Source organism: Penaeus monodon, chromosome 11 (genome assembly GCF_015228065.2).
Source record: "Penaeus monodon isolate SGIC_2016 chromosome 11, NSTDA_Pmon_1, whole genome shotgun sequence".
NCBI lineage: Eukaryota > Metazoa > Arthropoda > Malacostraca > Decapoda > Penaeidae > Penaeus > Penaeus monodon.
In genome coordinates, this window is record NC_051396.1 from 26,158,095 (window position 1) to 26,185,594 (window position 27,500).

General features: G+C 45.4%; 2 protein-coding genes across 2 annotated transcripts in view; both read left to right on the forward strand.

Moving 5' to 3' along the window:
* Positions 1 to 18,398, forward strand: part of LOC119578868 — a 19,037-nt gene extending 639 nt beyond the window's left edge. Inside the window, exon 2 of the mRNA XM_037926525.1 lies at positions 15,375 to 18,398. Coding sequence (XP_037782453.1) covers positions 15,375 to 17,555 — 2,181 coding nt within the window. The 3' untranslated portion in view covers positions 17,556 to 18,398. The remainder of the gene's footprint in view (positions 1 to 15,374) is intronic.
* A 3,876-nt stretch (positions 18,399 to 22,274) lies between these two features.
* The window catches only part of LOC119578869 (STAM-binding protein-like), an 11,891-nt gene continuing 6,665 nt past the window's right edge, over positions 22,275 to 27,500 (forward strand). Inside the window, exons 1-6 of the mRNA XM_037926527.1 lie at positions 22,275 to 22,382; positions 24,570 to 24,674; positions 25,527 to 25,625; positions 26,268 to 26,352; positions 26,528 to 26,611; positions 27,212 to 27,411. Of these exons, the coding sequence (XP_037782455.1) occupies positions 22,279 to 22,382; positions 24,570 to 24,674; positions 25,527 to 25,625; positions 26,268 to 26,352; positions 26,528 to 26,611; positions 27,212 to 27,411 (677 nt within the window). The 5' untranslated portion in view covers positions 22,275 to 22,278. The remainder of the gene's footprint in view (positions 22,383 to 24,569; positions 24,675 to 25,526; positions 25,626 to 26,267; positions 26,353 to 26,527; positions 26,612 to 27,211; positions 27,412 to 27,500) is intronic.

Here is a 27,500-nt window from a genome sequence, read left to right on the forward strand (position 1 = left end):
TTCTTTCTTTCTTGTTTCTTCTTTCTCCCTCCCTCCCTTCCCCTCTTCCCTCTCCTTCTCCCCTTCCTTCTTTGTTTCTTTTTTGATTCTTCTTTCTTTTTTGTTTCTTTCTTGATTCTTCTTTCTTGTTTCTTTTCTTGTTTTTTCTTGTTTCTTTCTTGATTCTTTTTTTATTCATCTTTCTTTCTTGTTTCATTCCTTTCTTGTTTCTTTCTTGTTTTTCTTTCTTGTTTCTTCTTTCTTTCATGTTTTTTTCTTTTCTCTCTTCTCCCTCCCTCCCTCCCTCCCTCCCTCCCTCCCTCCCTCCCTCCCTCCCTCCCTCCCTCTCTCTCTTCCCCTCTTCCCTCTCCTCCCCTTCCTTCTCCCTCCCTCCTCCCTCCTCCCTCCCTCCATCCATCCTACCCTCTCTCTCTTTCCCCTCCCTCCCTCTTCCTCTCTTCCTCTTCCCTCTCCTGCTCTCCCTCCCACCCTCCCTCCCCTCCACGTCTCTTTCCCTTTCTTTCTCTCTTTCTTTCTCTCTCTCTTTTTCTCTCTTTCTTTTCTTTCTCTCTTTCTTTTTCTTTCTCTCTTTTTTCTTCTCTTTCTTTCTTCTCTCTTTCTCTTTCTTTTCTCTCTTTCTCTCTTCTCTTTCTCTTTCTTCTCTTTCTCTTTTCTCTTCTTTTCTCTCTTTCTCTCTGTTTCCTTTCTCTTTTCTCTGTTTCTTTTCTCTCTTCTCTTCTTTCTTTTTTCCTTCCTCTTTCTCTTTCTTTCCTTCTCTCTTCTCCTGTTTCTTTCTCTCTCTCTCTCTCCCTCTCTTCTCTCCTCTCTCTCTCCTCTCACTTTCACTCTCACTCTCCTCTCTTCACTCTCACTCTCACTCTCTCTCCTCTCCTCTCTGTTCTCACTCTCACTTTCTCTCTCTCTTTCACTCTCTCTCTCTTTCACTCTCTCTCCTCTCCTCTCTCTCTCTCTCTCTCTCACTCTCTCTCTCTCTTCTTCTCTCTCTCTCTCTCTTTCCACTCCTCTCTTTTCTCTTTCACTTCTCTCTCTCTCTCTTTCACCTCTCTCTCTCTCTCTCTTTCCAACTCTCCTCCCCTCTCTCTTTCACTCTCTTCCCCTCTCTCTCTCTTTCCTCTCTCTCTCTTCTCTCTTCCTCTCTTCTCTCCCCTCTTCCTCCTCTGTTTAAGGAAATTGTACTCAAAATAATCTATTTACTACTCTACTCGGCCGCTGCCACTAGTAACAACGGATATACCCTAATCTTTGACAGACTCTCTTTTTTTTTTTCAAACAGCGACGCCACAAGGGGCCCATTTATTGCAAAATCGACCCGCAGAAGTTAGCTGAAGGGGCGACGAGGGAGCCATCTCGCACCACACGGTCGTTAGGCAATTGCGTTCCGACTTTTTCACAACTTTTACACACTAAACGAACCTTTCACACAACGACCACGAGCAATGGCTATACAACAACGTCTGATGAGGTATGTAGTATACCCCTGCACCTGTTGATAATGTGATAGCGCTTCCAAGCGAAGGAATTTGAAATAAAAATCGTTAAGACTAAACAGTGAATGCATTGATTGAAATAACACGTCGTTCGAACGATGGGCTTTTTGGCTTTTGATTCGTATTTTCGATACGTGCGGGACGCGTTTCTTTATTAATCGTGAATGGTGGCCGTATGATTAACTCATGTCTGTGGGTGATATACAAATCATGTGGCTAATTGGGGAGAGAATCTGTGAATCAGATATTTATCGGTCCGTTCCAAACCGCTTGTTTTCGCGAAATGGTACCGATAAACCCAAGCAGCGATTCTATTTAAGTGTTATCGATCGTGCCAATCACGAATTCACCAGTTGATCGCGTGTTCCGATGTAGATCGACCTATATATTATACGGCCAGATATCGGGTGCGGCCGCGACTGACTTAAATTTGGCCTGAACTGCCGAGGATGAAAAGTATTTTTAGATTTTAATACGTTTCTCCTCTTTCTCTTCCGCGTCCTCTATCCTTCTTTCTAGTTACTTCCTGTTTCTTTCTTTCTTTGATGAGGAGGTACTTCTTTCTTTCTAGTTCGTTCTTTCTTGTTTCTTATCTTTCTTAATTCTTCCTTATTCTTTCTTTCTTGTTCCTTCTTTCTCCCGTTCCTGCCCTCCCTTTCCCACTCTTCCCTCCATCCTTCTCTCCTTTTCCCCCCCTTTTTTTTCCTTTCTTTCTTTTTTTATTTTCTTTACTTATTTTGTTCTTTTTTGATTCTTCTTTCTTTTTTGTTCTTTCTTGCTACTTCTTTCTTGTTTCTTTTCTTTGTTTTTTTCTTGTTTCTTTACTTGATCTTTTTTTATTCACTTTCTTTCTTGTTTCTTCTTTCTTGTTTCTTCTTTTTTTTTTTTTCTTTTCTGGTTTCATTACCTTTCTTTCTTGGTTTTCTTTCTTGGGTTATTCTTTCTTTGTTTCTCTTCTTTCATGTTTTTTTCTTTTCTCTCTTTCCTCCCTCCCGCCCTCCCTCCCTCCCTCCCTCCTCCCCTCCTCCCTCCATCCTCCCTATTCCCCCTCCCTCCCTCCCTCCCTTTGCCCTCCCTCCTCCCTCACCTCCACTCCCCCGCCTCCCTCTCTCATCTTTCCTCTTCCCCTCCTCCCTCCGTCCTCCCTCCCTCCTCCCTCCTCCCTCCCTCCATCCATCCTACCCCTCACTCTCTTTCCCTCCCTCCCATCTTCCTCTCTTCCTCTTCCCCTCTCCTGCTCTCCCTCCCACCCTCCCTCCCACATCCACGATCCACTTTCCCTATATCTACTCTCTCTTTCTTTCCTCTCTCTTTTTCTCTCTTTCATTTTTTCTTTTCTCAGTCCTCGGTCAATCCCACACACTCTTGATCTTTCCTTTATTTCTTTCGTTTCGCGTTTTTTTCTTATCTCATCTTTCTTTTTTTTTCTTAACTTATCTCTCTTATCGTGTTTTTCTTTCTCCCTTCTTTTCTTGTTTCTTTCTCTTTTTCCTCTTCTTCTTTCTTTCTCTCTTTCTCTGTAGTCTTAAAAATCCTCTCTTCTCTTTCTTTCTCTCTTTTCTCTTCTTTTCTCTCTTTCTTTCTCTCTCTATTTTCTCTTTTTTCTCTCTTCTCTCTTTTCTCTCTCTTTTCTCTGTTTCTCTCTTTTCTCCGTCCACTGCTCTGCGTCTCTCTCCTTCTCACTCTCACTCTCACCTCTCACATCTCTCTCACTCTCACTCCACTCTCACTCTCACTCGTCACTCTCACTCTCATCTCTCCTCTCACTTCTCACTCTCATCCACTCCTCTCCACTCTACCTCTCTCTCACTCCTTTTCTCTCTTTTCATCTCTCTCTCGCTTTCACTCTCTCTCTCTCTCTCTCTCTCGTCTCGTCTCTCTCTCGTCGTCATCTCAATCTCTCTCGCCTCTCGTCTCTCCTCCTCTCTCTCTCACTCTTCGGTTTGTCCCTCTCTTCTCTCTTTCTCCTCTCTCTCCTCTCTCTCTCCTCTATCTCCACCTCCCCACCCCTCCCTCTCGTCTTCCTCGTCGTCGTCTCCGCTCTCTCTCTCTCTCTCTTTCCTCTCTTTCTTCTCTTTCTCTTTCGTTCTCTTTTTCTCACCCTACTCTCTTTCCTCTTTCTCTCTCTTTCACTCTCTCTCTCTCTCTTTCACTCTCTCTCCTCTCTCTTTCACTCTCTCTCTCTCTCTCTCCTCTCTCTCTTCTCCATCCTCTCTTCTCTCTCCGTCTGCCCTCTCTCTCTCTTTCTCTCTTTCCGCTCTCATCTCCCCTCTCTCTCTCTCTCTCTCTTTCCGATCTCTCTCTCTCTCTCTCTTTCACTCCTCTCTCTCCTCTCTCTCTCTCTCTCACTCGCTCTTCTCTCCCCGTCTCTCTATATCTCTCCCTCTCTCTCTCTCTCTCCTGCGAGAGAACTGCAATCTCGCTCTCTCACAGCTCTCTCTGCTCTCTCTCTCTCTTCACTCCACACACTCTCCTCCAATCTCTCCTCTCTCCGCTCTCTCTCTCTCTCTCTCTCTCTCTCTCTTTCTCTCTCTCTCGGTCACTCTCTCTCTCCCTCAGTCTCCTCCTCTCTCATCGTCTTCTCGCCTCTCTCTCATTCTCTCTCTCTCGTCTCACCTCTCTCTCTCTCTCTCTCCTTTCACTCGCTCTCTTCGACTCTCTCTCTTCACTCTCTCTCCTTTCACTCTCTCTTTCTCTCATCATCTCTCTCTCTCTTATCTCCTCTTGCTCTCTCTTTTCAACTCTCTTCTCTCTCTCTCTCTATCTCTCCCTCTTTCCACTCTCCTCTCTCTCCGTTCTCTCGTTCTCTCCTCTTCTCTCCTCGTCCTCTCTCTCTTACTCTCTCTCTCTCTCTTCTCTCTCTTTCCATGCCTATTTGCGTCTCTCACCCTCTTTCCCCCTCTATCTCGTCTCTCTCTTCTCTTTCCACTCTCTCTCTCTCTCCTCTCTCTCTCTACTCTTTCACTCTCTCTCTCCCCCCCCCCCCACTTTCCCCCTTTCACTCTCTCTCTCGGTCTTCTCTCATCTCCTCTCATCTCTCTCTTTCCCTCTCTCTCTCTCTCTTTCACTCTCTCTCGTCTCTCTTTTTCACTTCTCTCTCCTCTCTCTTTCACTCTCTCTCTCTCTTTTTTCCCTCTCTACTCTCTCTTTTCAACTCATCTCTCTCTCTTTTTTCCTCCTCAGCTTCTTTTTCACTCTCTCTCTTTCTCACTCTCTTCTCGTTTCTCCTCTCTCTCTTTCTCACTCTCCTCTCTTTCTTTTCTCACTCTCTCTCTCTCTTTCTCCCTCTCTCTCTCTCGTTCATCTCTCATCTCTCTCTCTCGTCGTCTCATCATTCTTGCCTCGCGTCTCCTCTCACTCTCTCTCTCTCGATCTCTCTCTCTCTTTTTCACTCTCTCCTTTCTCACTCTCTCTCTTTCTCTCTCTCAATCTCTCTCCTCGGCTTCTCATCCTCTCTCTCTTCTCTCCTCTCTCCTCTCCTACTCTCTCCTCGCTCTCTTTCCTCTCTCATCTCTTGCACTCTCTCTCTCTTTCACTCTCTCTCTCTCTCCTCTCTTTCACCTGTTTCTCTCTCTCTCTCTCTCTTTCACTCTCTCTCTCTCTCCTCTCTCCTCTCCCTCTCCCTCTCCCTCTTCTCCTTTCCCTCTCCCTCTCCCTCTCTCCTCTCCCTCTGTCTGCCTCTCCCATCCCTCACTCCTCCCTCCCTCCCTCCCCGCAATCTGCTTTCCTTCTCATTCTCACGCACCGCCCTTTTCTCTCACAAAACCCACCCCCCTTCTCGCTCTTCAGAGCCTCCCTCTCCGTTCTCCCAAATCCTCCCTCACTCCATTTTCCCGTTTTCCTCCCCCCCCCTATTTTTGCTCGTTATTTTCTTGTCCCAATCTCCCTCCTAATACCCATCTCCCTTCTTTCTCCCTCTCCTCCCTTCTCTCTCTCTCCCTCTCCCTTCTCTCTCTCTCCCTCTCCTCCCTTCTCTCTCTCCCACTCACTCTTTCACTCTTTCACTCTTTCACTCTTTCACTCTCTCTCTCACTCTCACTCTCTCTCTCTCTCTCTCTCTCTTCTCTCTTCACTCTCTCTCTCTCTCTCTCTCTCTCTTTCACCATTATCTCCTCTCTCTCTCTCTCTCTTCGTCTCTCATCTTTCCCTCTCTCTCTTTTTTCACTCTCATCATCCATTTTCAACTCTCTCTCACTCTCTTTCCACTCTGCATGACTCTCTCTCGTCTTTCACTCTCTCTCTCTCTTCTTTTTCACTCTCTCTCCTCTTCCTCACTGTCCTCTCATCTCTTTCCTCCTCTCTCTTTTCACGTTCTCTCTTCTCTTTTCACTCTCTCTCTCCTCTCTCTCTTTCCTCTCCTCTTTCTCTTTCACTCTCTCTCTCTTTCCTCCTCTCTCTTCTCTTTTCACTCTCGTCCAAAGAGTCTCAATTCTCCTCTCCTCTTCTGTCTCTCTTCTCTCTCTCCTCTCTCTTTCACTCTCTCTTTCACTCTCTCTCGTCTCTCCCTTTCCTTCACTCTCTCTCTCATCTCTCTTGCCCACTCTTCTCTCTCTCTCTTTCACGCTCTCTCTCTTTCACTCTCTCATCCTCTTCTCACTCGCTCTCCTCTCTCCTTCTCACTCGTCAATCGTCGTCCTCTTCGTCTCTCTTCGTCTCGCCTCTCTCTCCTCACGCTCGTCTCGCTCCTCTCTCTCTCCTCTCCCATCTCTCTCTATCTCTCTCTCTCTCTCTCTCACTCTCACTCTCTCTCACTCTTCTCTACTCTCTCTCACTCTCGACTCTCACTCTCACTCTCACTCTCACTCTCCTCTCCACTCTCACTGTTTTTCCCTCACCCTTTTCCTCCCCTTCCCCCAAACTCATCTCTCTCCTCTCTCTCTCTCTCTCTCTCTCCACCTCTCTCTCTCTCCCTCTTTCCCTCCCCTCTCCCTCTCCTCTCCCTCTCCCTCCCTCCCTCCCTCCCTCCCTCCCTCCCCGCAATCTCTTTCCTTCTCATTCTCACCACCCCCTTTTCTCTCACACCCACCCCCCTTCGCTCTCACACGCCCCTCCCTCCTCTTTCCCAAATCTCTCCCTCACTCATTTTCCGTTTTCCCCTTATTTTTGTCTCGTTAAATTTCTGTCCTCAAATCTCCCTCCTAATACCCCATCTCCCTTTTCTTTCTTCCCTCTCCTCCCTTCTCTCTCTCCCTCTCCTCCCTTCTCTCTCTCCCTCTCCTCCCTTCTCTCTCTCCCTCTCCTCTCTTCTCTCTCTCCCCCTTCTCTCTCTCCCTCTCCTCCCTTCTCTCTCTCCCCTCTCCTCCCTTCTCTCTTCTCCCCTCTCCTCCCCGGCTCTCCTCCCTCTCCTCCCTCTCTTCTCGCCTCTCCTCCCTTCTCTCTCTCCCTCTCCTCTCTTCTCTCTCTCCCTCTTCTCTCTTTCACTCTTCTCTCTCTCTCTCCTCTCTCTCACTCTCTCTCTCTCTCTCCTCATCTCTCTCGTCTCTCTCTTTCTCTTCCTCTCCTCTGCCTCTCGTGCTCTCCCTCGTCTCTCTCTCTCTTTCTCTCTCATACTTTCTTCTCTTTCTCGTCTCTTTCTCTCTCTCTCTCTCTTTTCACTTCTCTCTCTCTCTCTCTTTTTCCACCACATCTCGTCTCTCTCTCCTCTCTCTTCACTCTCTCCTCTCTCTCTCTCTCTCGTCTCTCTAAATCTCCTTCTCTCTCTCTCCGCTTCTCTTCTCCTCATCATCTCTCTCTATCTACTCTTTTTCACTCTCTGTCCCTCCGCTCTCTCTCTTCACTCTCTTTCTCTCTCTCCTCATCTCTCTCTCTCTCTTATCACTCTTTTTCACTTTTTCACATCTTCACTCTTTCCTCTTTTTCCCTCTTTCACTCTCTCTCTGCTCTCCTCACTCTCATCATAATCGGTCTCCTTCTATCTCCCGTTCCCATCTGCTCGCACATGTTTGCTCTCTCTACCTCTCTCATTCTCTCTCCTCTCTCGTTTTCTCTAGTCGATCTCTTCATCTCTCTTCTCGGTCTCTCTCGTTCTTTCTCACACTCTCTCACAACTCTCTCTCCTCGATCTTCTCTCTCTCTCTCCTCTCTCATTCTCCTCCCTCCATCTCGCTCTCCTCTCCTCTCTCCTCGTTCACTCCTCGGGTCTCTCGTTCTCCTTCGCCTCTTCTCTCCCAAAATCTCTCGTCTTCTCTCTCTCTCTCTTTCACTCTCTCTCTTTCCCTCTCTCTCTCTCTCTCTCTCTCAAAAAAAGTCTCTCTCAATCCTCTCCCCTCTCTCTTTTCACTCTCTCATCTCTCTCTTCACTCTCTCTCTCTCTCTTAATCACTCTCTCTCTCTCTCTCTTTCACTCTCTCTTTCACTCTCGTCTTTTCACTCTCTCTGTTCACTTCCTCTCTCTCTCTCTCTTTCACTCTCTCTCTCTCTCATCCACATCTTTCTCGCGTCCTCTCTCTCTTCACTTCTCTCATCTACTCTCTGCTCTCTCTCAGTCTGCTTGCTCCTCTCTCTCCATCGTCGTCTCTCGTCGCCTCTCCTTCCTCTCCTCTCTCTTCTCTCTCTCTCTCTCTTTCAACTCTCTCTCTTCTTTCCCTCTCTCTCTCTTTTCACTCTCTCTCTCTTTTCACTCTCTCTCTCTTTTCACTCTCTCTCTCCCTCTCTCTCATCTCTTTTTCAACTCTCTCCTTCTCTCTCTCCTCTCTCTCTCTCATCTTCTCCTCTCTCGTCCTCCCTCTCTACTCTCCTCTCTCTCTTTCTCACTCTTACCTCTCTCTCTCGTCTCTCTCTCTCTCTCATCTCTCTCTCTCTCTCTCCCTTCTCTCTCTCATCTTGCTCTCTCTTCTTAGTCCACTCTCTCCTCATCTCTCTTTCACGTCTCTCGCTCTCTCTTTTTTCACTCTCTTCTCTTTTTTTTTTCACTCTCTCTCTTTCTCACTTCTCTCTCTTTCTCCACTCTCTGCTACTCATCTCTCTTATCTCTTCTCATCTCCATTCTGTCTCTCTCTCTCTCTTTCTCTCTCTCTCGAAACGCAATCGTTCTCTTCTCCTCCTTCTTTCCTCTCTCTCTCCTTCTTTGTCTCTCTCCTCTCCTCTCTCTCCTTCTCTTTCCCTCTCTCTCTCCCATCTCTCTCTCTCTCTCGTCTCTCTCATTCTCTCTCTCTCTTCACTCTCTCTTCTCTTTCACTCTCTCCTCTCTTTTCACTATCTCTCTCTCTCTCTCCCTCCTCTCTCTCTCTCCTCTCCTCTTCTCCTCTCTTCTCTCTCTCTCTCTCCTCCTCCCTCTCCCTCTCCCTCTATGTTCCCTCTCCTCTCGTCCCTCTCCCTCTGCCTCTCCCTCCCTCCCTCCCTCCCTCCCTCCCCGCAATCTCTTTCCTTCTCATTCTCACCACCCCCTTTTCTCTCACACCCACCCCCCTTCGCTCTCACACGCCCCTCCCTCCTCTTTCCCAAATCTCTCCCTCACTCATTTTCCGTTTTCCCCTTATTTTTGTCTCGTTAATTTTCTGTCCCAATCTCCCTCCTAATACCCATCTCCCTTCTTTCTCCCTCTCCTCCCTTCTCTCTCTCCCTCTCCTCCCATTCTCTCTCTCCCTCTCCTCCCTTCTCTCTCTCCCACTCACTCTTTCACTTCTTTTCACTCTTTCAGCTCATATCACTCTTTCACTCCTCTCTCACTCGTCCCTCTCACTCTCACTCTCACTCTCACTCTCACTCACCTCTCTCAACTCTCACTCTCACTCTCACTCTCACACTCACTCTCTCTCTCTCGGCTCTCTCGCTCTCCTCCTCTCCTCTCTCTCCGCTCTCTTCTACTCTCTCTTTTCCAATCTCTCTCTCTCTCTCATTCTCAATCACTCTCTCTCACTCTCTTCTCCTGTCTCTCTCTCTCTCCATCATCTCTCTCGAAAGTCTCTCTCTATCTCTTCTCTCTCCTCACTCTCTCTCTCCTCAGCTTTCACTCTCCCTCGCCTCTTTCAATCTCTCCTCTCTCTCTCTCTTTCACCGTCTTCTCTTCTCTCATCATCTTCAACTCTCTCTCTTCTCTCTCTCTCTTTTTTCAATCTCATCTCCTCTCTCTCGCTTTCACTCTCTCTCTCCTCTCTTTCTCACTCTCTCTCTCTCTTTCTCTCTCTCTTTCACCTCTCTCTCTCTCCACTCTCTCTCTCTCTTTAACTCTCAACTCTGCCTCTCTCTCCTCTCTCTCTCTTTCCACTCTCTCGCTCTCTCTCTCTCTCGCTCCTCTCCCCATCTCTCTCCTCGTCTCTCCTCTCTCCGTCCTCCTCCTCTCTCTCTCTCTCTTTCACTCTCTCTTTCACTCTCTCTCTCAATCTCGTCTTTACTCCTCTCTCATCTTTCACTCTCTCTCCGTCTCTCTCTTTTTCGAGTCTCTCTCTCTCTCATCTCTTTCACTCTCTCTCTCTTTCCACTCTCTCTCATCTATCTCTCCCTCTCTCTCTCTCTCCTCTCTTCTCTCTCTCTCCTCGTTCTCTCTCTCTCTCCTCCTCTCTCCTCCTTCCTTCCCACCACCCCCCCCACCCCCCTCCCCCCCCCCCCCCCCCCCCCCCCCCCCTTCCCACCTTCCTCTCTCCTCTCTCTTCTCTCCCCTCATCTGTCTCTCTCGTCTCTCTCTCTCTCATCACACGCAATCTCTCTCATCTCTCACTCTCTCTCCTCTCTCCTCTTTCCCTCGTCTCTCTCTCTCCTCCTCTCTCTCTCTCTCTTCTCGTCTCTCTCCTCTCTCTCTCTCTCTCACTCTCTCTCTCACTCTCCATCTCTCTCACTCCTCAATCTCTCACTCTCTCTCTCACCATCTCTCACTCTCACTCTCCACCTCTCACTCTCCTCTACACTCTCCCTCTCCCTCTCCCTCTCCCTCCCTACCCTCCCTCCCTCCCTCCCTCCCCGCAATCTCTTTCCTTCTCATTCTCACCACCCCCTTTTCTCTCACACCCACCCCCCTTCGCTCTCACACGCCCCTCCCTCCTCTTTCCCAAATCTCTCCCTCACTCATTTTTCCGTTCCTCCCCTATTTTGTCTCGTTAATTTTCTGTCCCAATCTCCCTCCTAATACCCATCTCCCTTCTTTCTCCCTCTCCTCCCTTCTCTCTCTCTCTCTCCCTCTCCCTCTCTCTCTCTCCCTCTCCCTTCCTCTCTCTCCCTCTCCCTTCTCTTCTCGGTCTCTCCTCTCCTCCCTTCTCTATGCTCTCCCTCTCCTCCCTTCTCTCTCTCCCTCTCCTCCCTTCTCTCTCTCCCTCTCCTCCCTTCTCTCTCTCCCTCTCCTCCCTTCTCTCTCTCCCTCTCCTCCCGCCCTTCTCTCTCTCCCTCCTCCCTTCTCTCGTCCGCCTCTCCTCCCCTTCTCTCTCTCCCTCTCCTCCCGTTCCTCTCTCTCCCTCTCCTCCCTTCCTCTCTCTCCCCTCTCCTCCCTTCCTCTCTCTTCCTCTCTTCTCTTTCTCTCTCTCCCTCTCCTTCTCTCTCTCTCTCCTCATCTTCTTCTCCTTCTCTCTCACCTCCCTCTCTTCTCTTCTCTCCTCCCCCTCCTCTCCCTCTCCTCCCTTCTCTCTTCTCCCTCCCTCCCTATCTCCTCTCTCCCTCTCCCTCTCTTCTCTCTCTCCCCTCTCTTCTCTTCTCTCTCTCTCTCCCCTTCTCTTCTCTTCTCTCCCGTGCTCCGCCTCTCTTCTCATCATCTCGCTCCCTCTCCTCTCTTCTCTCTCTCACCTCGCCTCTCTCTCTCTCTCACCTCTCCTCTCTTCTCTCTCGTCCTCTCTCCTCTCTTCTCTCTCCTCCCTCCTCCTCTCTTCTCTCTCTCCCTCTCCCTCTCCTCTCTTCTTCTCTCCCTCTCCTCTCTTTCTCTCGCTCCCCTCATCCCTCTACCTCTCTCTCTCTCTCCCTCTTCCTCTTCCTCTCTTTCTCTCTCTCCCTCTCACTCTCCTCCTTCTCTCTTCTCCCTCTTCTCTTCTCTTCTCTTCTCTTTCTCTCCCTCCTCTCTCCTCTTCTCTTTCTCTCCCTCCTCTCTCCTCTTCTCTTTCTCTCCCTCCTCTCTTCTCTTCTCTTCTCTTTCTCTCCCTCCTCTCTTCTCTTCTCTTCTCTTTCTCTCCCTCCTCTCTTCTCTTTCTCTCCCTCCTCTCTTCTCTTCTCTTCTCTTTCTCTCCCTCCTCTCTTCTCTTCTCTTCTCTTTCTCTCCCTCCTCTCTTATCATTCTGTGTAGGCGAGATCGCGTACTGTATTCATTAATGGAGGTATATCCTCCCCTCAGAAACCGCCTCTTCCTCTTCTTCCCCATCTCCTTTTTTTCCTCTTCTTCCCCCTCTTCTCTTTTTCCTCTTTCTTCCCCTCTTCTCTTTTCCTTCTTCCCCTCTTCTCTTTTTTCCTCTTCTTCCCCTCTTCCTCTTTTTCCTCTCTCCCCCGCTCTTTCATCTTTTTCTCATCTTCCCCCTTCGTCCGCTTTTTTTCCTCTTCTTCCCCTCTTCCTCTTTTTTCCTCTCTCCCCCTCTTCCTCTTTTTCCATCCTCTTCCTTATTGCCTTCCTCTCCTTCCTCTTCTGCCTCCGCCCCTTCATCTTCTTTCTCCTCCTCTTCCTCCTCTTCTTCCTTCCTCTTCCTCCTCCTCTTCCTTCTCTTCCTCCTCCTCTCTTCTTCCTCTTCCTACTCTTCTTCCTCGTCTTCCTTTTCTTCCTTGCCTCCTCCCGTCCTCCCTCTCCTTCGCTTCCTCCTTTCTCTTCCTTTTCTCCATTCTTTTCCTCTTTCCTCACATTCCTCCCTTCCATCTCTTTCCTCTTGTCATTTGGTTCTTTTCCCCTCTCGTCCTCCTTTCTCTTCTCATTCTTATTTTTGTTATTGCTATTATTGCTGTTGTTGTTATTATTATTATTATTATTATTATTATTATTATATTATTATTAGTATATTTTTATCTTTCTTTTTTTAATATTATCATTATAGTATTTTTTTGTTGTTTGTTATCATCCTATCATTATTATTCTGAATAATTATGATTTTAATTATTATTATGATTATTTAATGATTAATATTGGTTGTTGTTATTATTTATTATTGTTATTGTTAGTGCTATGGCTATTGCTATTGCTATTATCATCATTATTAATGATAGTTTATATTATTGTTGTTTGTTGATGTTTTTGTTTGTTGTTGTTAGTGTGTTAATAATAATATCATTATTCTTCAATCTCCACCTTCATTATTAAATATCATCATCAATCATCGTCCTTTACTATTAATTATTATCATCATTATCAACATCATTATTATAATATGGAAGGATGATGATGAGATCATCGTCATCATCCATCATCGTCTCATCCCGTTAAATCGCCATCATCGTCGCATCATCCATCATCAGTCATCGTCCAATTTTAATATGAGGATCAATTAGATTTCTTTTGCAGATCCTTGTGTATGGTATTTGGAAAAAGTTTATATTTATTCTCCAGTCGCAAGATTCGCTGTCTACAATTGGTCAGCAATTATTTATATCACCGATATCCACTGAATCATACCGCAGTTACCGTCAGCATGCCCGTTTTTTTTCTTATTACGTGATAACGATGTATAATGTCGCCTCAAGCAATGTCCACATGTCTACTTTCCTCACGTGTTTTGTGTTATGGTTTTGTTGCAGGTCAGTAGCGATGTTTCCCTTGTGTTGAAGGCTTTAGAGTCCGGACTTGGCCGAGTGCGCGCGGGGCCTCGAGCGAGTTCGCCGGCGCTGCTGCCCTCTTGTCGACCGCCGACGCTGCCCTCGAGGGCTCAGCCAGTCCTTCCCGGCGCCGTCCTAGGCGTCTCCCAAAGATAGCGACCCTCTCGCATAAAGCCTGGGGAGGACCACACGAACTGACATACAGGACGCCATCAGGAGCACAGCAGTCAGCACCTCCGGGCCATGCTGGGCACCAGTGGGCAGCTTGGCGTACTCGGGGGACGGCCTTCGCCTGTCCTCCGCCGCCGCAGCACGTGACGACGAACACGAGTGTCGGCGGCTCTGTTCGACGACCTTTGGGAGGATGAGAGCCCCGAAGCCGTGCCCTCCGTGCGGCCTGCGCGTCTATCTCCCATGCAGCCTATCCTCATCCTTCCTCCACCGTGTCCTCTGTCAACAGCTGCTGTAGTCATCACTGCGATCGCTGGCCGCCCCCTCCACGCCCACCACTCCAACCAACCCCCGGGGGGGGGCACGCCTGCGGCCGCCAGTTCCCAAACTCTAGCAGGCGTGCAGCAGCCCGCCGACGAGTCCCAAGGCGAGCAGGGCGAGAGCTAAAGGCCAGCGCCGGCAACACAGAGGGGCAGGGAGGCCACGGCCAGGAGAGAGGGTACTGGGCACCCTCAGGAGGGACGGGGCAGACGGAAACCAAAGGGAGGAGCATTCAAGCCAAGACGGAAGAGGCGCCTCACGTTTCGGAGGGTGGCGAGGAAAGCTCCGGAGTCACGAGGCGGGGTATCCCGAAAGTCCCCCCCGCCCCCCTCGGCGGATGGTTACTCGCAGCCAAAGGCCGCCGGGCGAACCACGATTATCTTGGAGGTCGAAAGAGAGCGCGTGTCCAACGTACGCAACCAAGGGCACAAGCGCTCACGTTCCTGCATCAGCGAGCGGAAGTGGTAAGTCCCCGAGTGTGCCGCGAGCCTCAACGCCAGCACCTCTGTCGGCTATCGAGGACTTACTATTCTCACAGAATCCTGTCCGGTGCTGGCTCGAGTTACGGAGCAGATTTGCCCGAGTGCGGCCCCTCTTCCTCTTTTTCCTCTTCTTCCCCCTCTTCCTCTTTTTCCTCTTCTTCCCCCTCTTCCTCTTTTTCCTCTTCTCCCCCCTCTTTCTCTTTTTCTTCCCCCTCTTCCTCTTTTTCCTCTTCTTCCCCCTCCTCCCCCTCTTCCTCTTTTTCCTCCTCTTCCTATTCTTCCTCCTCCTTCCTCTTCTTTCTCCTCCTCTTCCTCCTCTTCTTCCTTCTCTTCCTCCTCCTCTTCCTCCTTCTCTTCCTCCTCCTCTTCCTCCTTCTCTTTCTCTTCCTCCTCTTCTTCCTCTTCCTCACATTCCTCCTCCATCTCTTCCTCTTTCATTTGTTCTTTTCCCCTCTTCCTCCTCTTTCCTCTTCTCATTATTATTGTTGTTATTGCTATTATTGCTGTTGTTGTTATTATTATTATTATTATTATTATTATTATTATTATTATTATTATTATTATTATCTTTCTTTTTTTAATATTATCATTATAGTATTGTTGTTGTTGTTGTTATCATCATATCATTATTATTATGAATATTATGATTATTATTATTATGATTATTATGATTAATATTGTTGTTGTTATTATTATTATTGTTATTGTTATTGCTATTGCTATTGCTATTGCTATTATCATCATTATTAATGATAGTTATATTATTGTTGTTGTTGATGTTATTGTTGTTGTTGTTAGTGTTGTTAATAATAATATCATTATCTTCATCTCCACCTTCATTATTAATATCATCATCAATCATCGTCTTTACTATTATTATTATCATCATTATCACCATCATTATTAATAATATTGATAGGATGATGATGATGATCATCGTCATCATCCATCATCGTCATCATCCATTATCGTCCATCATCGTCCATCATCCATCATCAGTCATCGTCAATTTTATATGAAGGATAATTAGATTCTTTGCAGAATCCTTGGTGTTGTTATTTGGAAAAAGTTATATTTATTCTCCAGTCGCAAGATTCGCTGTCTCAATTGTCAGCAATTATTTTATATCACCGATATCCACACTGAATAATACAGCAGTTACCGTCAGCAGCCCGTTTTTTTTATTAAAGTGATAACGATGTATTGGTCGCCTTCAGCAATGTTGTCTACTGTCCTCACGAGTGTTTGTGTTATGGTTTTGTTGCAGGTCAGTAGCGGATGTTCCCTTGTGTTGAAGGCTTTAGAGTGCGCGGACTTGGCCGAGTGCGCGCGGGGCCTCGAGCCGGAGTTCGCCGGCGCTGCTGCCTCTTGTCGAGCCGCCGACGCTGCCCTCGAAGGGTCTCCAGCCAGTCCTTCCGGCGCCTTCCTAGCGTCTCCCAAGAGCGACCCTCTCGCAGATAATCCCGGGGAGGACCAGCACACGGACAGACAGGACGCCATGCAGGAGCAACAGCAGCAGCACCTCCGGGCCATGCTGGGCACCAGTGGGCAGCTGGCGTACTACGGCCTTCGCCTGGCCCCGCCGCCGCAGCACGTGACGACGAACACGGTGTCGGGCGGCATCTGTTCGACGACCTTTGGGAGGATGAGAGCCCCGAACGCCGTGCCCTCCGTGCGGCCTGCGCTCTATCTCCCCATGCATGCCTATCAGCATCCTTCCTCCACCGTGTCCTCTGTCACAGCTGCTGTAGTCAGCACTGCGATCGCTGCCGCCCCCTCCACGCCCACCACGTCCAACACGCACTGCCGCGTCGCCAGTTCCACGTCTAGCAGCGTGGACAGCAGCACGCCGAAGAGTCCCAAGGCGAGCAAGGGCGAGAGCAAGGCCAGCGCCGGCAGCCAAGAGGGCAGGGGAGGCCACGGCCAGGAGGAGGGGACTGGGCACCCTCAGGAGGACGGGGGCAGACGAAACCAAGAGGGAGGAGGCATTCAGAGCCAAGACGGAAGAGGCGCCTCCGTTTCGGAGGGTGGCGCAGGAAGCCGGAGTCAAGAAGGCGGGGGTATCCGAAAGTCCCCCCCGCCCCCCTCGCGGATGGTTACTCGCAGCCAAACGGCCGCCGGGCGAACCACGATTAATCTGGAGGTCGAAGAGCGCGTGTCCAACGTACGCACCAAAGGGCACAAGCGCTCACGTTCCTGCAGCAGCGAGCGTGAAGTGGTAAGTCCCCGGAAGGTGTGCCGCGAGCCCAACGCCAGCACCTCTGTCGGCTTCGATGACTTTACTTTCTCAAAGAATCCTGCCGGGGCTGGCATCGAGTTCGGAGCAGTTTGCACCGATTGCGGCGCCGTGGCTGTGACTGGCGCGGGCTGGACTGCGCACCAGGCCGCCCACCGCGGGGAAGGAGCCGCTTGCAGCTTCTGCACTCAGGTGTTCCTCAGCAGCCATGGCCGTGACGCCCACCAGCAACTGCACAGGGAAGGACACACGCGAGACGTGGATGATTACTGCGAATGTGGGCTCTGCGGCGGATCCTTCATCGCTGTCATGTACCTGGAGCTGCACCTGTTGGAGCTGCACGGCCGCGACGCTCTCTACGACCCGCGCTCGCTGCACCTGGGCCCGACGACCTCCGCGGAGCCTACCTGCCCTCCGGAGGACGAGAGCGGCCGCCAGCTGTTCCGGTGCGGCGTCTGTCACTCTCTCTTCACTTTCAGCCTCAATCTTGACTGCCACATGGCACTCCACTCGGATGTCTCTTACGGCTGCGCCCTCTGCGACGCAGTCTTCCCAGCTCTCGACCCGCTGGTCACGCACTCGAAAGCCCACAGGTTCGCCGGCATAGCACCGCCCCCTGCACCCGGCATGGCAGTTCATGCGTCCTCCACGCAGGTTCCCCCGCGACGCCTTCCCACGCCCCAACGCCACGTCCTTCCACCCACAGCACCGCCGCCAATGAATGTGTGGGGAGCACAGCCAATGAGGGCGGCGCACCACCCTCCAACCGTCCCAGCAGCTCAGCCCATGACTTCTCCGATCGGTGTACCTATGAACCCCACCATGAACCCCAACATGAACCCCACCATGAACCACACCATGAATCCAGCCATGAACTCCGCCATGAACTCTGCCATGAACTCTGCCATGACGCCTGCCATGTTGAACTACTGCATGATGATGTCGCTTTGGGGCGGCGACAAAACCCCGGCGACTTCGGAGGCGGCAGTCTGGCCGAACTACTTCAACCCTGCCATGGCTAATGTCTTCAACTACTTCAACCCATACCTTCTCAATAACAATAATAACAACAACAACAACAACACTCCCAACAATAACAACTCGAGCAACGGCAGCAAAGGGAGCCTGGGAGGGGGCATACGCAAGGAAGGCATCGAAGTGATGACGGGGGCGCTCGGGAGGGAGGACGCCGTGGTGGACGGGTCTGCCTGAATACGTGAGCCTCGAAAGTGGAAGTCGAGGTGCACCGAGTTGCAGTTGAAATGATGCTTAGTGGGATTGATAATATTTGCTGTGAACCGTCAGTAGTTTACGTCAAGTTGAAGCAAACCTTAGTGCTACTATTGCCAATTCTAAGTATTGCCTTTATGATGCTTTATCATGACAAGAGTAGTTTTCATTCCATGTAATGACGGCGTAACATGTATCAGTGATGGTTCTTAGTAAATAGTCTAGTCTGGATCAAGGTACTAATTAGCACCAAAACAGTCATTCGTTATAGATCAGCCTCAGAATATGTGGCAAAGGAACTGTATGTCATTTTGCTTCATGATAATAATTCAATCGTTTTTGTTATTATTTTGTTGTGTATATAGAGTTGTATTTGAATATTAGATTGTAATATTGTTATGAAAGTAGTCCTATGACGAATACGACACTTCTAATAGTTATAAATTGTTGAATTTTTGTTCTGTTCAGTGACTAAGATTTTATAGTTTGAGTATGACTAGATAATATCCCGATGAACAAGATTTAATCACGACAATAATAGATTTTATTCATTTATGAAACAAATAGATAGTTTTCAAATTGAAAATAGGATTTCTTTTTTAAAAGTAGCCATGACTTGGAATATCTTAAATAGATTGTATATGATTAATGTAATTGACAAGAACTATGCAGTGACCCAAGAGATATTTTGATTTATAGGTATTTTTATCTAATGACGAAATTTAGTTAATCAGGACGATGTAAGAATAATAATTTTCTTTTCCATAACACATCAATGTCCAATGTGCTTCTTACGACATTCTTATTAAATAATACAAATATGAACATTTTACTTTTATTTTAACCTCAACAGTTGAAGTACCTAACCCGTGTGCTTGTGGATGAGTCGCTTGTTTCCATTTGTATGTCTTAGGTAAGTTACGTATAAGGTGTAAATGTTAACAACATTTTTATTGGATTCCTTTATACATTTTATCTTCTTAGCAGGAAAAAAGGAAGGGCGAAGCAGATGAGAAATTCAGTTACCAAAGTTAACGCGCGCACACAACATTGCTATTAGAAGTATGCGCTCTACCTATTACTAAGCTTCAAATGAATGAAAATCGATATTAATGCCCACCTCTTGCATTTATTACAACACATTGTGTGTCTCGACTCTTGTGTGAACCATACAAGAATGTATTACCTGTAGAATGACAGTGTTTATGCTACAAATTACAGGTCTCGGGGTTGCAATGCCACACAAACTTTATCATACGTATACGTATGAGAAAGTACAATTAATAACACGCTGTACATTAATGCAGATATCAATAACCTGGAGCATTATATGAAAAGCACTTCGTGAATCGGAGAAGGAAGCTCGCGAAGTTGGGCTCATCATGATCTCTTTTTTCAATACTTACACCGCATCGTGTTGCAACTCGGTCTTGGTTTAGGGAGAGGAGATGGACTGAGAATTTACCTGACCAAAGCAAAATTTATCCGATTTTCTTTGTTAGTGTCAAAAATATTTTATCTGGAATTTATCATCAATGTCGAATTCACTGTACCAAAAATGTTTTTCCCTACGATCCCCGCTACAAAAAACCCTTATTCGCATGATTGGATTTTGAAACCTTACTCCAATTTCTTGAGACTAAAATATCTATATTTTCTCCATATCTTAATGAAATAGGTATACTTTACGCATCCGACACCTAAAAGGGATTTTCTTTTGTCTGTGAAGATCTACACTTACATCAAGAAGTGCATGTCTTCGCCTATTTTACAAGTCAATAATATTAGAATGTAAAAAAAAAAAAAAAAATGTAATACTCTCTCTCTCTCTCTCTCTCTCTCTCTCTCTCTCTCTCTCTCTCTCTCTCTCTCTCTCTCTCTCTCTCTCTCTCTCTCTCCATTATATATATGTCATATATATATAATTATATATGTAATTATATATAATATATAATATTTATATAGGACACATAATATATTTCATATATATATATATATATATATATATATATATATATATAATTATATTATATATTATATAAATTATATAACACACACACACACACACACACACACACACACACACACACACACACACACACACACACACACACACACACACACACACACACACACACACACACACATACACACACACATATACTCTCTCTCATTCACTCGCTTTCTTTCTCTCTTATTCCTCTCCCTTCTCATCCTTTGATGAGAAAGTGCAGTATTACGGCAGTGGAGGCTGTACCCTACCCAGGTTCCATTTCATTTTGGTCAGGGAGTTATCTCTCACTCTTGCCACGGCGATCGGCTGCATCATGAAGCAAGCAACATAACCTTTGGTCTCCTGTTCCGACCGGATAGGCGGCGTGATTCAGGCCCGGTCAAATCAGACTGACTGCTCTAGTGCCATGTCCACCGGACACTATTCAATCGGCATCGGTCAGGTCCCGCGAATGCCAGCAGTACTGAGTATTGTCGATGCAGGCTGGCTGTTGGTGTAAATAGTTGGACAGCGTGGTGGGTGGGAGGCCAAGGATTATTTTAATACAGAAAACCGTACCTAACTGAAGGGAATCGATCTCAGACTTATGCCATTCCGAAGGGGACTGCTTTCAGGCTCTACCTGAATATCTGGAATACCTTTTGACAACTCCACTGGAACCACACTGACAGCTTTACTCTGAAGCATTTGTCATCATAGAGGGACTCTTTAACCCTTCATGGAAGATTTATCCGGTAAATCTACACATACATTGGGTAAAATTCGTGTGGTTAATGCGCATCCATCTTGGCCAGTGGCATCTTTGGTACGAACCAATGCAATTTGTCCACCATCCGAGGGAGATGATATGCTTTTGGTCGAGGTAATACCACCAGATTAGTACAACCGAAAAAGTACGACATACCAAGACCAAATTTCTCATATAATATTTATCTCTGAGGGTGTTGCATGAACCGTAAACCTTTAAGGCAGTGACGTCCAAGCACCTAGAGGTGGTTTGATGGGGAGGCACATCCCTATCCTACTCACCTCTTGATCTACGATGTTTATTCATCCCAGATATATCAACTTGGTCTGGGATCACCTCTATCAGTCTTGCAACTCTGCCTAACGCCCCTGCAACTCCTATTCATCACGGGCCAGGACGATGAGGAGGAAAGCTTGAGCATGATGATGTCCGGAGGCTGTCTGAAGATACTGTAAGAGAAACCACACAGAGGATGTTATGCGTCCCCTAACAATAGGAGCTACTTATTTATTTCACAGAAAAGGATATATAATTCTAACAAAAACGCTGATGCAACAGAACTGTTGCACCAGAAATAGATTGCAACTTTAAACATTTCATGAAACACGTTCTAAATATGATCTTTATGAGGAGGAATCGACCGGTTTCACTGAAGAGGTACTGAGATGAAGTTCATAATGGGACCATTGCTAGTGGGTCTCATAGTGCGATGTGGCCTCAAAATATACCTTTATAAACTCCCTACTTGCAAGTGAGCCCTAGGGGGCTTTAGTATTTTCCAAAGGGGGCGCGAGCTCATGGAAAAAAGGCAGTGATTTCACTGATTATCTTTGTTATTCTCGTAACGAGAGCATGGTCATATAAAGGAAAGTTTAATTATAATGTCACTAATTCATACTAATTAAAAAGACCAACAAAACATATTTATAATTTTCTTTAAAACCCGGGAGGGAATTTTATTTACAGATGCAAGGGAGGTGTGGAGGGAAGGACAAATACCTAAAGAGGGGCGTGGTAGTAAAAAGGTTAAGAACCACTGGGATAGACTCACTTGACAAGGTTTTTTTCTGGGCACTTATCTTTCGATTTCCAGGTGATCTCTAAATACATGGAACTGATAGACTGCAGCCATTTCTTGCCTTGGGTGGCTTCGCTAGCTTGAGACACTGCTTGCAGCTCCTCACTTCACTTACTTGCTCAGTGAGTCACAATTCAGTGTATTCCCTCTCTCATCTAATCATTCACTCACTCATTCTTCAGTCAGTTACTCTTTCTTTCTATATCTTTCTCCCTCTCCCACAGTCTCGCATTCTCTGTCTCTGTGCCTCCCGCTCCCTCACACACACACACACACACACACACACACACACACACACACACACACACACACACACACACACACACACATACACATACACATACACACACACACATACACACACACACACATACACACACACACACACACAGGCACACGCCAACACGCACGCGCGCATGCACGCACGAAAGCACACGCACATGCACACGCACACACGCACGCACACACGCACGCACGCACACACACGCGCGCGCACACACACACACACACACACACACACACACACACACACACACATACACATACACATACACATACACATACACATACACATACACATACACATACACACACACACACACACACACACACACACACACACACACACACACACATATGTGCACACAAACATACATACATATACATGTATGTATACATATCTAGTTAGACAGATAGATAGATAGATAGACAGATAGATATACAAGCACTATTGCATATTTGTTCCTCTCCCTCTTCCTTCTGGCTTCTGGTCATCCGTCCTCCCCCCTCCCCTCCCCCACCCCTCTCCCCTCACCCATCCCCTCCCCCTCACCCTCATGTGTCCGTTTTCTATGAGTTGACGGCTATGACGTCACAGTCAGATGATATTTTGTCAACAAATCTCCTCGAGAACGCATTGCCGCTCTTTCTCTTTCTTAGCAGTTCCTGTCACTGTGTTATCTCCTCCAAGTAAGTTTATAGAGGAAAATATCATAGAAACTGTTTGTTAGTATTGCTGCTTTAAAGGTTGCCGGCGTAATTTAGAAAGTAATGAAGGGAAAGGGGGCGGCGGCGAAAAGGTTATAGGTCGATCCCTTTTCCTCTGCAGATTCCATTATTTTCCCTTTCACCTTATTCTGTTCTCCACTTTTGGGTATTTTTGTTGTTGCTTTTTTACCGATTTGACTTTGGGCTATACGTATAGTAAACTTGCTAGGTAATGTGTATATCTGTTTGTTTTATAAGGGTGTTAGGTTTTAATACACCAGATATTTCCCTGATTTTCATATTTTTTATTGGCCAGTTTAAAGTTCTGAAAACACATATAAAGCATTTTATAATGAAAGCTAGGACTATTGTTTGCTTAAAGGGAAGGTTTAAGTAGAATGGAAGTGCAAAGAAAGATCACTGATAATTGATACAAAGTATATTGCATTGAGAAATGTCACAGGTATTGACTACAGATGATCACGAAAAATCCAAACGGATGTTCTATGAATTTATTTGAGGAGGAATTGCATAATATGAAAATATGGTATAGTTTCAATTTCCCACAGCCATGTAGTACAAGGTAAAATTTGTCTAATGAATAGATTGTCCAAAATTAAGGCATTTTACATCTATGGCACTACCTTTGCAAGTTGATTATAAGAAAGTTGTGCAACAGTTAATACTTTGGCATACATTTACAAGATAAAGTAATGGCACTATGATAATCAAAATGGAAAACTATACTCGCTCACACATAAACTATTCTGCATAGGCAAAAAATAATATGAGCAATGAAGATAATAGGTTGTAACATATGCTGTATGGAGAGTAAGTTTGCGGCAATCGGGTGGGGGTCCAGGGGCAGAATCCTGATAGGAAAATACATTGATTGAATGGAGGTCTGGGGTCAAAGACAAGGTTTTCGGTTCAAACAGCCATGTGTTTTTGATTTCACAGGAGTGGCTGGAATAATTGATATTTTAATTTATATCATTTGCAATGGAAAGTAACAAGAAATTCTTGCATATTGCACCATTGAAAATTAAAGGAGGGAATAATGATTGCAAGTTTGGATGGCTGTGTGAAACTAAAAGATTACCAAAAATATTGTAGAAAATATTCATTTAGATATAATAATATTCATGTTATCCATGGTGGTGAGTGAGATTTGGAGTAAAACTGTAGTTCTTTATGTATGTATTTAAATAATGACTGCTTTTACAGTACGGAACACTAATGACACTATCCTATAGAAAGAAAAATCTACACTGACTGATACGTGAAACAATCTATGTGGACAGAGAATAAGGTCAGAAATGAAGAAAATAGTTTGTGAGCTCTTGATATTAACTTGTAAAGACCACAATTCCCTAGTCCATCCTTGTAGAAGAAAGTATAAGGATGAGGAGTGGGGAAATCTCTATGTTGTCTTGAGGCTGGAGGAAAGATACCATACAGTTTACCCTCATTACCAGTATGTCTTATTCACACTAATACTAGTATACTGATGATGGTGATCCTGTTAGAGATTTGCATATTTTTAATAATTAATGATGATATAATTATTCAGAATAGGACCGTGTAGAGATGGAGAGCCATTACTGATGTGGTCATAAGACACGCATAAAACAGCACTTGTAGATATGAAATATAATCTGCAGAAAGTAAGTCTGCTGTCACTTTTCAAAACCTGAGAATGTGTGCATCAAGTAATGCTGTGGCTTCTTTGCTACATGTACTGGCAGTGGTCATAAAACCTCCATTATGTATATTGGATGTTTGTTGCCTTTGCTTATAGTGGAATTCACATCATGTGACATGTTCCAATTGTGGATAATTGTAATTATTTCACAGAGAAAATGTATGTAAGTTATTGTAGAATATAGATTTCTCTGAAGAACAATAACAATGAAGCAGATTTTTCTGTAAATTTACACTAAAATTTCATTAAATTTTCTGAATGTTTTGGATACTATTTGAAATTGTACAGATCTGCTAGACATTTTTTAAACATTTAATATATCTTCTAATATGGTGCAACTAAGTAGGGAGACTAACTTTAAATAAGATATATAATAACAAAACTAAAGGGAGGCTGAGGAAGAGGGAACAGATAAGTCTTAGGATGAGCATTGGTAATGGATGTTTGTTATTGCCATTTTGCAGAATGTCGCACCGTGAATCATCGCACCTGGAGCCAGCTGCTCGCATTAAACTCCTATGCTCTCAGGGAGAATCTATTGTCGTGGATCCAAATATACCTCTGAGAAGGTAAGTGCTTTTTTATATTCCTCTCATGTGTAGCTCATTGACTTTTGCTCTGAGTCATTCTTGCTTATACTTGCATATTTATTTAAATCTCTCTCTCTCTCTCTCTCTCTCTCTCTCTCTCTCTCTCTCTCTCTCTCTCTCTCTCTCTCTCTCTCTCTCTCTCTCTCTCTCTCTTCTCTCTTCTCCTCTCTCTCTCCTCTCTCTCTTCTCTTCTCTCTCTCCTCTTTCTCTCTCTTCTCTCTTCTCTCATCTCTCTCTCTCTCTCTCTCTCTCTCTCCTCTCTCTCTCTCTCCTCTCTCTCTCTCCCTCTCCTCCCTCCCTCCCTCCTCCTCCCTCCCTCCCTCCCTCCCTCCCTCCTCCATCCTCCCTCCCTCTCCCTCCCTCCCTCTCTCTCCTCCTCTCTCCTCCTCCCTCCCTCCTCCCTCCTCCTCCCTCATCCATCCATCTCCCCTCCTCTCCTCCTCTCCCTTTCCTCTCTCTCTCTCTCTCTCCCTCTCTCTCTCTCTCTCTCTCTCTCTCTCTCTCTCTCCTCCTTTCCTCCTCCCTCTCTCTCTCTCCTTCCTCCTCCCTCTCTCCTCCTCCCCCCTCTTCCTCCTCCTCCTCCTCCTCCTCCTCCTCCTCCCCCTCCTCCTCCCCCTCCCTCCCCTCCCCCTCCCTCCCTCCCTCCCTCCCTCCCTCCCTCCCTCCCTCCCTCCCTCCCTCTCCCTTTATCCTTTTTCCTTCTCTTCCTCTTTTCCTCTCTCCCTTTTCCATCTCTCCCATTGTGACATGGAAAACAAACACAATTTTTATTATCTCAAACATAAAAGTTAAATTATAATTTATCTCAGTTAAGTGTGTCTTTCATTACAGATACTACCGGTCAGGTCTAGAAATGGTGAGAATGGCCAATGTGTACACTGAAGAAGGAAGTTATGAAAATGCTTTTATATTATACATGAAGTTTATGACGTAAGTTTGATCCAGGAGGTACACTTTTTGGCATTAACTTTATTTCAAGTTTATTGATGTTTATGAATAACTAATGATAACCCCTGTATATTCCGGTAATATGGTTATGGTATATATGGACTTAAAAAGAGTTGTATATAAATGATCCCTAAATCTTCTTGTAATTTATTAAATGAAATAATGTAAAAAAAAGAAAGAATAAAAAATTGTACTTATAAGGTATTCCTTTCTTGGGATGAACTTCAATGTGATTTCAGACAAAGTGATATTTTCTTTTTAGAGTAATTTAATGGCAGAATTTAGTATAGCTCATTATTGATTTATCAGTCTCAGTAAACAGAGATTTACAGTATAAGAAAATTCTGTACCTGCTTTCCCAGATGTATAATTACAGCTAATGAAACATATCACTTTCAATAATGTGGCTAAGGATTTATACATCAGCCAAAAGTGTGAACATAGTTGTGACTTGTGATGTGCAAGTGAATGGTGTAAAAGTCAGCAAATTGACCCATTTTACTGGTATATTCTGCTCTCCTTGATGTAGAAGGTGACAAGGTAGCATGAGTTTGGATAAACCATGGATGCTTCGAAGATTTTTTAGGCATGTTCTTGTATACATTGTGCTATTTTGATTTTCAGATTATTCCTAGAAAAGATAGTAAGTCATCCAGAGTTCTCTGGTCACTCATCAGTTGATAAAACCAATAATGCTAAAAAGTTAAAGGTAAGTTTGTATTTTTTTATTATTGATGATAGTAATGTCTGTAAGAACCAGGCACAGAAATTATTGATTTGGTAGAATTTCAGGAAAATAAGATCACTTAGCAAAATCTTAAATTAATGTTTAAGATCATTCAAGGGTTTAGGACTTAGTTGACCAGAAATTTTTCTTTTCTCAGGAAATCTTACCTAAGGCTGAGCAGCTTAAAGCTCGTCTTACAGAAAAATATCAGAGAGAATACAGTATCATAGTGAAAGAGCAGGTGAGCAAATTACTGTAGATTCATTTTGACTTAATTATTATTTTTTATGAGAATATAATCTTGACCACCTCTTCCTTTTTAGGAATATAAGGCAAAGCTTAATGAGTATATAAATGTAAATTATCCCCAAATGACTGCCTTGGCCTTGTCTACTGTCCAGTTGTAGAAGACATCAAATTTTCATATTTGTGCAAGGCCATTTTAGATTTTTGGTATTTATAAAGCTTCAATTTATGCAATAGAAAATGTATGGCTTAAGTGATATGTTCAGTAATTAAGAAATAGTGAGATGCCAAATTTGGAAAAAGTTCTGTAGGCACTTGAAGAAACTGTGATACACTCAACTTAGCTACTTGAATCAAGCAAAAAAGTTATGAATGCACTTGATCGATTGTTTTTTAAGCTGAAAAAAATTGGAACTGAAAGAAAACATTTCAAGTTGCTCTTTAAGACTAAATTATTGTATAGTTTACAAGATGTACCTGTGTCAATTAGTATTTATTTCATAGCCAGTTGCAGTTATTGCATATTTTTCCTAAATCTTGTATCATTTGTTGCTATTCTGAAAGAGACTTTTGAGACATGAGAACCCTACAACAGAAATTGCAGGAGGAAAGAATCAAGCAGAAGCAGCTAGAGGAACAGCGCATGGCTAAGGAGGAGGAGGAGAGGAGAAGAAGGCAGCATGAAGAAGAGAAACAGAGAAGGAAAGAGATAGCAGAAGAGGAGCAGAGGATACGAGATATTCAGTCCTTCCACCATAACCACCCAAAATCAGCTTGGGGAGACAGTCCACCTGCGTGAGTTTTATTGGCTTATTTTTTATTAACAATGTGGGAAAGAGACCGTGAAACACAAAGATAAAGCAGCAATAAAGGACAAATGGAGA